The sequence below is a fragment of the Diachasma alloeum genome, unplaced genomic scaffold (genome assembly GCF_001412515.2).
Source record: "Diachasma alloeum isolate Michigan unplaced genomic scaffold, Dall2.0 Dall_scaffold_01611, whole genome shotgun sequence".
In the NCBI taxonomy this organism is placed as follows: Eukaryota; Metazoa; Arthropoda; class Insecta; order Hymenoptera; family Braconidae; genus Diachasma; species Diachasma alloeum.
The window spans coordinates 36,869-49,483 of NW_021681706.1; the positions used below are offsets into that span (position 1 = coordinate 36,869).

General features: G+C 41.9%; 1 protein-coding gene across 1 annotated transcript; it reads left to right on the plus strand.

Annotated features, from left to right (window-relative positions):
* Positions 1-5,087: 5,087 nt before the first annotated feature.
* Positions 5,088-10,851, plus strand: LOC107046629 (protein O-mannosyl-transferase TMTC3-like; the record flags this gene model as incomplete). Its single annotated transcript, XM_015269287.1, has 3 exons — positions 5,088-5,171; positions 10,304-10,486; positions 10,567-10,851. Coding segments are annotated over exons 1-3 (552 nt in total), but the record flags the coding sequence as incomplete, so codon positions are not given.
* Between the last annotated feature and the right edge of the window lie 1,764 nt (positions 10,852-12,615).

Here is a 12,615-nt window from a genome sequence, read left to right on the forward strand (position 1 = left end):
CTCATTAGAAAATGGAAACGACGAAGTAATTTGGACGAATTTTAAACGTAATGTCGAAAATCGAAATCAGGAGAAATGCAAATACTGCAAATATGAAGGTCATAATGCATATGTTTGCTGCAAACTGAAGAAACGACTTGGAATTTCAGACTCAGCAGAAATTGAGGCCATTCTCAATGGAAGTAAGACCGAAGTCAAGAGCAACGTTTACACCAAACGAAAGAATAACAATAAAAACGGAAAAACCAGGAGGTTAAACACACTGAATCTTAATTCTAGAGAGGTACATCAGGTGATGACGTACGAGATTGAACGTGATTCGAGCGACATCCTGAGACAATTAAAGCACACGCAGAATGCAGGGTGAACAATAAGGCCAGTACAATATAATAAATTAAAAAATCATATTGTCTTGGAGGCCGGGAAACTTAGAAAGCGGACAGCTTTCCTGATAGATTCAGGAGCGGCTGTTTCACGAATAAAAATCGGGAAAATACGCAAGGGTTTCCCGTTAATGGAGGATACCAATATTCTGCGGGAAATCGCTGACCAGGAAGTTTCGACACTTGGTAAACTTGTTATTTAGCTCCAATTCGGGCAGGAGTTGGGACACATTTTTCATAGTCCCCAACCACTTTCCTTGCTCGGGAGGGATCCTAGGAGAAGATTTCCTAGAATCGATACACCTGGGCGTGAGAATCATACCAGGGAGGGCCTTATCGATAAACGGCTCTGAACTCCGATTTTTCAAATTGAAGGAGATTGACAAAACACGATTCTTGACTAGGTCAATTAATGATGCAGTGCTCCGGGTCAATCAACCAGCCCAAACCCCAGAAGTGGTGAGGGAAAACCTTAAACGAGCTACTTTTTCTGATATGGGGGCCATTGGTAATGGCAATCAGCCTGGTTACATGGGGAGTAATATTAGACAACCACATGCGGAGACATCGATTTTTAAAAGAAATGAACAGGCAGACACTCTCCAAATGAGTCAACGGAAATTCACGCACCGAGATAACTCATCGGAAACACGGATTTTTCTTCCTTGGCGGGGAGGAGAGATGCTGAGAAGGGAATTATCGGTATTGGGGAAAAACCGTATTTCCAATGGTTTACATGGCTTGGGACATCGTTGCCAGATGGCAGCGGAAAACATGAGTCATGTCAACAACAGCGACAGCCATAATAATGACGGAAAAATGGTAGCAGCATCCAAATATCGGAAGCAAGTGAATCTACCGCTTAGTAAAAAACTGGAAAAATTGACTAAGCGTTCGGGGACAGTTTTCTTCTTTATTGACAAGGAAAACGCAAGAAGACTCAAGTCAAAGATTATCTTTGACTTGCGGAAGCGAACGAGAAATGAGGAGATCATCGGAGACTCATTCTCATTGAAGAATTTTTCCGGAATCATCGGTTCTAACGGGAGGAGGTGAAATTTCTCGGTTATGGAAGCTGATACTTGGTTTCATCAGACTTCATTAAATAGAGAGACTGAGAATGTACATACTCTCACGTTAGATGAGATGTACGGGGTTTTTCAACGAATCGTCGATCCCAAGATGGCGGCACATGCAGGTCGACTGCTAATAACGAATCTTGAGGACAATGGAGGACGTGTTGGACAATTTTCTACATGTGTAGCGCTTCACATGAATAAAGGCCTGGGTCTTGAACTAGGGCCTAGTAAGGGTTATAGTAACCTTTCCTCTAAGAGTCATGAAATTGATAATTCTTTATGGGGGAAAAGTTCACAACATCACTCAACGGGAAAACTCTTGAAGGAAATTCCTAGAGAAGGCGGAGCTGAGACTCATCTCTATGGAATTATTGCTGTGCGATCAATGATCAGACTCGGGTCGGAGAATATTATCATCGCCGCTGGAGTGACTTATTCTGAGCATTCTACTGGGAGTTCCCTGAAACATTGGACATCTCAGAGAAGGGCTGAAGGCATCTGGGTGAGCATGATGGGGGATGAAAATTTTCCCGAATTGTCACCGAGTAATCAGAGCAACCCATCAGACCCGGCACATATGGATTCTTGGAATCTCCTTCAAATTGAGAGGAGTTCTTTACAAAGAGAGGGAAAAGAGAATCCATGTAAAGCCTGGGAAGGAAGGGCCGCATTATTAGCTGAGCTAAAGGGCCGAGAGAATCCTGTACGAGGAGGTCTAGTCATCGTGGCTACTATTTCTCATGGGGTAAAAATATTTTCTCTTCACTACTCAATGGAGGCTAATAGGAAAAATCAAGGGAGTCCTCGAAGGATGCCTATTGGGAAGGGCCAAGAGGGTTCTTCAAGGGCCAGAAAGAGTATGGAGAAGTTCCTGACACAATGGGATGTCAATCAATTAAGTGTTGAAAGGAATTTCTACAGGGGAAAATTCATAAAACGTCAGCACCAGATCGGTTGACATTCTAATTTGTCTGCCACCTTTGGAAGGGATCAGGGAAGCGGAAATTCAAGGATTAAGTGCCATGAGAATCCGACAAGTATTAGGGCAGTATGAATACGAGTTGGTATTCATCAGAAATGGTACAAGTGTAATGCACTTACACATAAAAAATCGCTACGACATCAAATTGCAGACTCAGCAAAATGTGGAAACCGTCGGAGGTGTGCAACCAAAGACGGATACTCGAGAGGTCATTCCACTGATCGACGTCAGATTTCTGACCATCCTCAATATTTCGTTGAACATTGCAAATGAGGAAATGTTTTTGTCACGTCGTAACCAAACGTTGGACAAGGATAATGAAAATAAGAACAAACCGACTTTTGGATCCTGGGCAAAATCGGAGAGTGATTACAGAATTCATCGAAGGATACGAGCTCTGGACCAGGAAGACACAAGACGACGCTCACACCGTTTACGAACAAATATCATGGAAACTGAGATTGATTATCGGCTCAATTCATACAGTCAACGGAATCCGATTCTACTCGTGGTACTTGACCAAATAGATGTGACCAAGCAGATGTCACGGGGGAAAGGGAAGTTCTCGATTCGCGGCAATGCAACAGAGTCGAATCATCACAGTCGAAAATGATGACATCTCATCCAAGAGGTGTGGGCCTTAGTGAGCATCAATCAACACATTGAGATGCTGTGTCTAGGCCAGCTTGGAGCTATCCGCCGAAGCACGAATTATTGGAGCATTTTCTCACCCGAAAGGGTGATGAAAATGCATCAGAGATCACTTCAATACGACTGACAAAAATGGCCATATTACCTGAAGATCATGGATCAGAGATGCTGTAGATGCGGAACCAAACTTTATCAGATGCTGGGAGTCAAGTTCCTGTTCAAGATGTCAACAAATCATGCCATCGTACCAGTATCGAATGGCTATTGGAGATAGTTAAAGGGTCTCATTACTTTGGCACGATGCAGAAACGACACGGCGGGAAGGGAGAATCTCCAGAAGGCAACCAGCAGGACTTCATTAGAAAGAACCAATTGAAGAGTCAGAAGGATCTGACTGAGTGTCCAAGCACTCCATCTTCACTGAACCGCCATCAAGAAGACGAATATNTTGAAGAGTCAGAAAGATCTGACTGAGTGTCCAAGCACTCCATCTTCACTGAACCGCCATCAAGAAGACGAATATCTAGCAAGGGCACGGTTCACAACATCCAGAGAAGGGCAACACAAAACACAAAAGAGGTTTTCTAGTACCTGTATCAAAAAATTACAGCAGCGCCCTCATGATAAAACCCAAATTGCCAAAAGGGACATTTCGGTAAGTAAGGAAAAGGGACAGAAGGGACTAAACGAGCCACTATTCATCATAATCCTGAATAAGGAGAGACGAATACCAATAACTGCCACTAAACTAGGTAAACTATTGATACCAGTCATCGCTACGGAAGCTGTGAAATAAAATTCGGGGGTGAGGAACCCTCAGGAACCCTTGGAAATCAGCAAAACATGGGGTAAAATCGTTGAGTGGTATCAGGAAACAATGAAAACGGAAGATGTAGCAGGTGGCATGATAGCAGAAATATTATTTGGAATAATATCTCGAAGAAAAGAAGTAGGTGAAGCGGGCATTGAATTGCAACGGCAGTCGAGCACCAAGCAGCGAGCGGACGTTAGACGACACGCCAAGCCAAGGATGCTGACGCACGCATTCCTCGACGTTCACGTTGACGGATCGCATATCGACGACGAATGGGACGGAAGGGAATTGACAATTAAAATAATCGGAGTTAGAAATTCAGACCTACGAAATGACCAACTTCAAACTTATGAACTCCTGCTCCATGGAGTATACCCACGGGGACTTAGCCCTGAAATACCCTTATTCTAAGGATAAGGGAATGAGCAGAGTAGGAAAACAAGTTAGGGAAGATAAGGTCGTTAACAAAAAACACTCAAGCTAGTGTACACAGTTTATTTTTACAAATAAAAATAAACTTTGATGTGTTACAAACGAACGCACTAGTAAAACGGGATAGATACACTCGTCTACGAGGGGACCCAGTTTCCGGGAACCATAGTAAAAATGCTAGCCATGATCGATGAAGAAAAATCCCAGAGTGGCCCAAGTTTTCCTGCCACACGGAAGACAGTTTTCGCTCTCATCGAAATCCTCGGCCTTCATGTCGTACGACGGCACGAACATCGGCACGTGACATGGCTGGGGCGAAGCCTTGAGACCAAACAGACCTCGAAGATATCCCCAATTTCGTCTCCGGAAACGTTTCTGTCCCACAGCCTGGCGTTCCGGTGTTGAGCATTTCGACGCCATTTCTGGACTTGGGTCTTGTACCCAAGGTTTGTGTACCCAGGCTGATAAGGGAAACGTCGAGCCTAGGAGCAGACAATCAAGAAAATCAGAAAGAACTGAACCGCGATAGAAGAAAATGGTTTTTTCAGCTATTCATGAGCCCATTTCATGACCCAAGCAATAGCTCTGACTTGAAAAAGAAACAAATAACGGAAATCGAGCTCACCAAAAAATCGAGAATAAAAGCATCTTCTGCATGCCCGACGTACGGATGCAGTCCACACTAACGAGATCCCCTTGGACACCATCCGATGGAACCTTCGCCCATACACATGGGGCAGGGTAAGATGGCGGACCGAGGCAAAGGAGGCCCCAAATCTCCAGTTCAAGCCTTCGGTTTGCACCACAACGTTCGACAGCATACACCGAACGTAAGTGGCGGTGTGACGACAATTATTAGTTTCAACCCAACTCGTAAAGAAGTTGATCATTTCACTTTAAGGTATAGAATTCCGAAAAATTTTCTGTTCCAATTCGAGAACTATCATGCTAGGTAACATGATCTTCTCAAAAAGGGAGGAGGAGAATGGGCCAGGGAATGGTCCCCGGGATGGTCCACGAATTGTCATGCATAGAAACACTCATAAGAGCGTTGCGAAAAACCGTCTGGAGTTGAACGACAGGAAACGAGAGGAAGAATTTTCTTACTACAAGGAACACTTAACGGATGAATTTTCACTTGATGTGTTTACAAAATACGCCAGTAGAATTCGTCATAAGAAATTTGACGGGGCGTTCAACCTGCTGAATCAGCAGAATGAATCGCCACAAGAGAACCGAGCAGATAACGTGCGCATTCCAGCCATCTCCAGAAAAACGCGCAATATTATTATTTACAAAACACATGTGAAAATAATTTTTAGAAGACGAACTCGGTTTTTTTCTGAAAATCACGAATTGTGCAGAATTTTATCGGAAGAGTTAATAATTGAAAATATTATCAGAAGATTTTTCAAAGTTCGATCAGATTTTAAGAAATGTGATTTTCTCAGAGAAGTTCCATTTCAGAATTTAATTTCTAATTTAAAGATTCAAATTTTCACATTATTAGGAAATTTGGAGAAAAGCATAACTTTCTTGAAGATGTACTTTAGACTTTAGGGACATTCAATGAATGATTAGTTTTAAAGGAAATAATGTAGTTGAATATTTTAGAATGTCTCGAGGATTCAGAGAGAAGTATACTGATAATAATGAATTTAATAATTTTGCAAAATCTGAAAATATTGTAAGGAAAATTATGTCAGATAAGAAAATTTCCAATGATAGAAATTTTCTTCCCTAGCGGGGAGGAATGTTATGCCCCAGAATAGGGTCAATAAATTAAGTAATAATTTATTTACAACAGTGAAGAAGTTGAACAATGAATTGAGTTCAACTTGCTTCATTCATTATTTTACTAATTCAGCGTTCATGTGCAACACTGCTGACCAGTGTCATAATATGACCGGCTTAATTATTATATAAACTGAACTCACGAGGATTCGGGAGTTCAGTCGTCAACGTAAATCAAGCATAATACTTGTTTTGTATCATCTTTGTAAATTCCTCATATTTATCCCTTCAGGATAACTATGAGTTAGTTTGAATAAATAAATACTCTCATTCTACTGAGTAATATACCGGATTCCAGTATCTACCCACTGTAGGGAGATTTATCTCCAATTAGCAGAACCCAGGGATTATCCCTAATACTCCGCTCCAGCCTTCGTCAAGACTGATGTTGATGATGTATCCGGTAGCTCCTCCTGAGTCCAAAATTTCTTCAGGAATTCCAAGAGTTGTTGGTTTGCTGTTTCGTTACTTTCAATGATGAATTCGGAGCATAGCCAGTGCCGCAGACTGGCCCCGGAATAGTTCAGTCGAAAATGGTTTGCTGGGCTATCAGATTCATCTCAGTGAACCTGATGATTCTCTCTCCGATGGTTCTCCCGTAGACGTCAGCTCCGACGGTGATATCGATGGCCCCAGGTTTTAAAAAGTGAGGATCTGCCAGTTGAAGTTCTCGTAGTTGATGAGGAATCGTTGATTCGCAAGTGAATGGCGGTATGTTCGCAGTCAGTTTGCTCAAGATGTGGGCGTTAATGTTGATTTGAACAACGGATTCGTACCTCGGTTGTAAGGCGAGAACGACTACACCACGCGTACTCCCCGATGAGGTTTCTCCGATGCCGACGATGAAAATTGATGATGACCTCCACTCCAGATGAAATTGATTGACCAAGCGCTCAGAGACTAGTGTTATCTCTGAGACCTAGTCGATAAGGATCCCTGTTGGCCTTGACTTTCCATGACGAATGAGGGCGAACACCCTCGCCGTCGGCAAGATCACCAGTTGAGTTGCATTCTGACGAGGTCGTTGAACTTCCAAAACGTTGATGGTGTCCACCGGATTCATCTGGCACGGTTCTGATTGATGATTGACCTGGTACTCCTCTGATTGACGATGATCTCCAACTTACGTGGGTTTTATATGAGGTTGATGTCCCACCTGGTACTTTTCTGATTATCCAGTATCTAGAATCTGATTGTGCGAGGTCGTTGGTCTTGGTACGATGATGGACCGGATGACTTGTTGACAGGTTCCTGGTTAATTAATGTCTGTTCCTTGATGATGGTCCGGTTGTTACCTGTCAGGTTGGTATTCTCTGAGGTCTGAGAGAGTCGCAAATTCTCTTAGTCGACGTTCAACCCGATGAAGATTTCCCTGATGATGATGATGCTGAGGGGAGAAATACAGAGAATGAGGCCGTATCAATTGCCAAGATTTGATTGTAGAATAATAAAATGATACTTGATCTCTCCTGTGGTGTTCCTGGAATCTCCTCTCTCGGTTGGGCGCTACCGAGATGCTGGCCATGTGTGCCATTTCGTCCTTTAAGCTCTTGATGATTGTCTCGGGCCCCTCTGTCTCGATTCCGTCTGCCCAAGATGATATTGGTCCCGCTTCGCTCCTTGCCATGATGAATTTCCTTTCTTATCGACCGTAGATGTATCCGCCGATAATTTATCGACTGGAGTGTCGAGCCCGCCGATGAGTTCCCGACTGCATCGTTGAGGTGAAGGCGCAGCGCTCACTTTACGGCTGCGGATGGGTGGGGATGGACAAATCCGATGAATGTCGATGTGCGACGACCATTGACGAAGTGCCACCAGATGGGACTCCGGCTTTGACGTCCTGATGTTCTTCGTGTTGAGTGTCCTCGGTTGGCGATGTAAACAAAGGCAATGGAATTTATTGCCTCTGTAAATCCGTTGATTGTCCAACCTCTACGTGGTTTCCCTTGATATAGTTTTGTGAACCCCGAAAAGCCTCGCTCCTCACCGTGTCGGTTTTTCACCCGCGATGATTTTCCACTGCACTTTGTCCACGATAATTGTCCACTGCACTATCACTCCACTATCCGACTCGAAGGATCAATGTTAAAAATCTTGTGTGATTTTGATGAATAATTCAGGGAGAGAAAAATATTAACTTTATTATCACAGAAGAAGGCACTAAACACATCATCAAAATCAATCAGATACTTCACGATTCCCTCCTAGTATTGTTCACACAATCGATCAACGGATTAATAGGAAACGTTGCAAAAAAACGGTCAAATCATTGTTATCCATCAATGTTAGTTATCCAACTAACATTCGCCAGATATGCCACACGTAATAGACCACAGCATCAATTTACAAAATCAGTACAAAACTTGGAAATTAATCCGATACGTCATGCGCCTCAGCCAAGCGTATTCTTCATCCAAAAAGTAGTAATAAAAAAATGGGATGAAACTGCCGTGGGATGAATTTGTTTTGGGATGAAATTGTTTGGGATGAATTGTCATGGGATGAATTTGTGGGATGAATTAACCGGATACCCAGATTTTGAACACCCCTTTTAGTGCAATACACTTTTCCCAACGTTCCTGCCATTTCTTTAACCCCTCCAAAATATGATTCGCCTAAATTTAAAAAATTGGCTGTTCTCTCGATGATAGCCTCATTGTTCGAGCTGAATCTTCTTCCCGCAAGTCATTTCTTCAGGTTGGGAAACAGGAAAAAGTCACAAGGAGCTAGGTGGGGTGAGTACAGTGAGTGCGGCAGCAATTCGTAGCGTAACTCATGCAATTTGGTCGCGGTAATTCCAGCTGAGTGAGCTAGCGCGTTAGCATGGTGAAAAAGCGGTTTTTTCTTCCCCAAATTGAGCCGCGTCTCCTTCAATTTTGCATCAAATCTATCCAATAGTACACTGTAGTATTACCCCGTGTGCGTGCTTCCTTCCTCCAAAATCTCAATGAGGATTATCCCGTTCGCATCCCAAAAATCGATGCTATGACCTTTTCAGCCAATGGGGCCATTTTCTCCTTCTTCAGAGCAGATTCGCATAGGAAAGTCGACTGTTTTGACTGTTATTTAATCTCGGGCGTATAGTAATGAATCCACGTTTCCTCAGCGGTGACGGGTCGACGCAAAAACTCCCGCGGATATCGCTTGAAGAGGTCCAAATACTGCTTTGAACCTGAAATCCGTATTGGCGTGTTGTCCATCATGAGCAAGCGCGGCACCCATCGGGCTGACAATTTTTCACCCCTAATTTATCGTATAAAACATTAATTGCCGTTCCGTACGACATCCGTACGACCTCGGCTACTTCACACACTTTCGTACGGCGATCGACGAGAATAATGTCGTGGACCTTTTCAACGATTTCTTCAGTAAATACATCTGCCGGCGGTCAGGGCGCTCCTCATAAAAAACAGAGGTACGGCCACGTTTGAATTCGTTGAACCAATATCTGACTGTTGTCATAGATGGTGAAGAGTCCCGGTAGACAGGACCTAACTTTGCGTTTATTTCTTTGCACGTTTTCCCATCCAAAAATCGGAAGCGATTCACACATCGATATTGCTCTTTTTCCATTGTTTCGGAAAACAGTGACTTCCAAAACAAAAGTAATCTAGCAATCAGCCTCAAATTTTGTGTGATGTCGTTTCAACTATGTAAGTATATGATGGTATTACGGACTTGTCCCAGTAACGTCATATATCGTCAAACGCGGGTACTTTTCGTCCATTTCGTAGAATGTGTGTACACGATTCGAACATGTTCAATTCTACTGAAGTTGCTAGACCCAATAAACTGCGATTCTAGCCTCGCTTCGCTCGGCCAGATCGTGATTTTCGGGCTCACAACATAAAAAGGTTCTCACCAGACAGCTCTCGTCAGTTGTCTGGGTTGTCAATTCATATTCATCACGAAATACTTTGTTAATCTAATACTGAAATCTACTAGTCTCTCGGTCTTCAACGTCTTTGTTTCGCACATTTTTTAGTGGTATTCTTAGACTATTTGAATGAATTAAATAGTCCAGGACTATTTCAATGGTGTCCGCAATTGAATCCGCAACCTGTGGCTGCGTATGCAGACACCTTACCCACTCGGCTATACACCCGACGCAATTTCCATTTTGACAAAACATGAAACACATTTTTATAGTTGTTTTGTATTCCAGTTGGGGGTCGTTTACTTGGAGCAGGGAAAAGCGTCACAAGCACTTGCATATCTCGACAAAGCACTTGAGTTTGATCCTGAGCATGAGCAGGCATTATTAAATTCCGCCATACTTTTACAAGAACTGGGACGTGAAGAGCTTCGCAAAGTGGCAAGAGAGAGACTCCTGAAGCTACTCAGAAAGGTAAGAGAAGAGTAATTTAATCTCTACTAAAATTTACTCCATGCATGATTTAATGAATTTGAACGTCTGATGAAAAATAGGACTCTAATAATGAACGTTTGCATTTCAACCTGGGAATGTTGGCTATGGACGACCATGATACTGCGAGTGCTGAGAGGTGGTTCAGGAATGCTGTTGCGTTGAAGGAGGATTTCAGATCTGCACTGTTCAATCTGGCCCTTTTACTCGCTGATGCGCAGAGACCGTTGGAGGCTGCTCCATTCTTGAATCAACTCGTTAGATTCCATCCAGATCACATCAAAGGACTGATACTATTAGGCGATATTTATATTAATAATATTAAGGATTTTAATGCTGCTGAAAACGTAAGAATACATTAATCATTATTTTGTTTCAATTAAAAGTAAGAAGAGGTTAAGGGAAAATTATGAGATTACTTTATTCGTAAAAAAATTTTGGATTACGAAATAGTATTTTCGTCATTGTGGCAAAGGAAATTTTTCTGTCAAATACGTAGTAGCTAGATGTTCGCCAAAAAAAATGGTTTCGACACAGAGACGAAACATATTTTTTTTTCTGACGTTCGTGAGCGGCTTTTTGGCAGCCGCAGTCTACGTGAAACGAGGCTTCACAAACCGAGTGACAAAAAAGATCTTTTTAAATTTTCATCATTAAAAAATCAAAATTTATTCCTAAAATAGTGATTTAGGAAAGAATCATTTTGAATTCAGCAAGTTATTAACATTACTGAAGCCATCAATGTTAGTATCGAAGTCATGATTTCTTACAAATTTTGTCAGCTACACTGGGAAATCAAATTACTTTTGCCAAGGAATCATTTTCTTGGGAGAAGAATTTATTTTTTTAGGAGCTTATTTCTCTAGGCCAGTCATTACCCGGTGGTCCATGTCCATCTCTAAATATTACAATTATTTTGAATAATGAGATGATTATGCTACATATGACCTTGAATGAACACGCTTCATTATTTTTCAATTTTTTCAAATTCGAGGTTTCCTAACGTATAATAATTTGAAATAATTTTAAAGGTTAATAATTGTCAATGGAGTTCATTCCGGGTCATATGTAATATAATCATTCCATAATTGAACATAATTGTAATATTTAGAGATGGACTTGGACTCCTTGACAATGACTGGCCTGGAGAAATACGCCCCGCAAAAAATAAATTCTTCTCCCAAGAAAATGATTCCTTGGTAAAAGTGATTTTTTTTCTCAGTGTACAAAGTACATCACTTCCGAAATTTTTCCCTAAATCACAGATATTTGGTCAGGTTCAGAGGGACATGAATTTTTCGTTTCCGATACCCCGAAACAGTGGAGGGAAGAGGGGCTCAGACAGAATGAAGTAACAACAAACATTAATTTTCGTATTATCTGCTTAAAAAGTTAATTTTTCAAGGCAGATCATCGGGCATAAAGGGTTGTTTCCCGCATCAATTATCTCAAGTTCACGGATCATACGTAATGGCGATATCGCCATAAACGCATTACCAAAGTAGGGAACCCACGAGGCAATCATTCAATTGCTTTTCGATTTTTTTTACCGATGCGACCATTGCGTTTGACCCATGTTGCGTATACGAGTCGAACGTATCCGCTCAGCCACTCACCGATTCGAGAATAGAGTTCGTGGTTCCATACGTACGTGCGGTGGCTGTGCTTTACAAGTACCACTGTACTGGTACGCTGTACGGTTTCTGTGCTGCTTTCGTAACGTTTCCATTTTCACTCCAGCTGTACACACTTCTGGTCCCATATGCACATCGAACCGGTATATCGTACCAGTAGGAGCTAAATATAAATGAATAAATAAATCGACAATCAATTATGAAACAATAAAGATAATCTTAGATCGAACTGGTCATTTTCTCCCATATCGGTTAAAATTCTCAAAAAGTTACTAAGAGCAAATATCTAAATCAAATGAGGGAATAAAATCGATGGAGCGCAGTGGGCCCAATCATACATGATGATTAGTAAACATAAGCGAAAAAACAGGTGACACACGTTAATATTAATTATTGTTCGTTAATTAACGATCCACAAGGCAGGTATCGTCGAAAAATTCGATTTTGATAACTTAGAATATTCTACGTATAATGGGC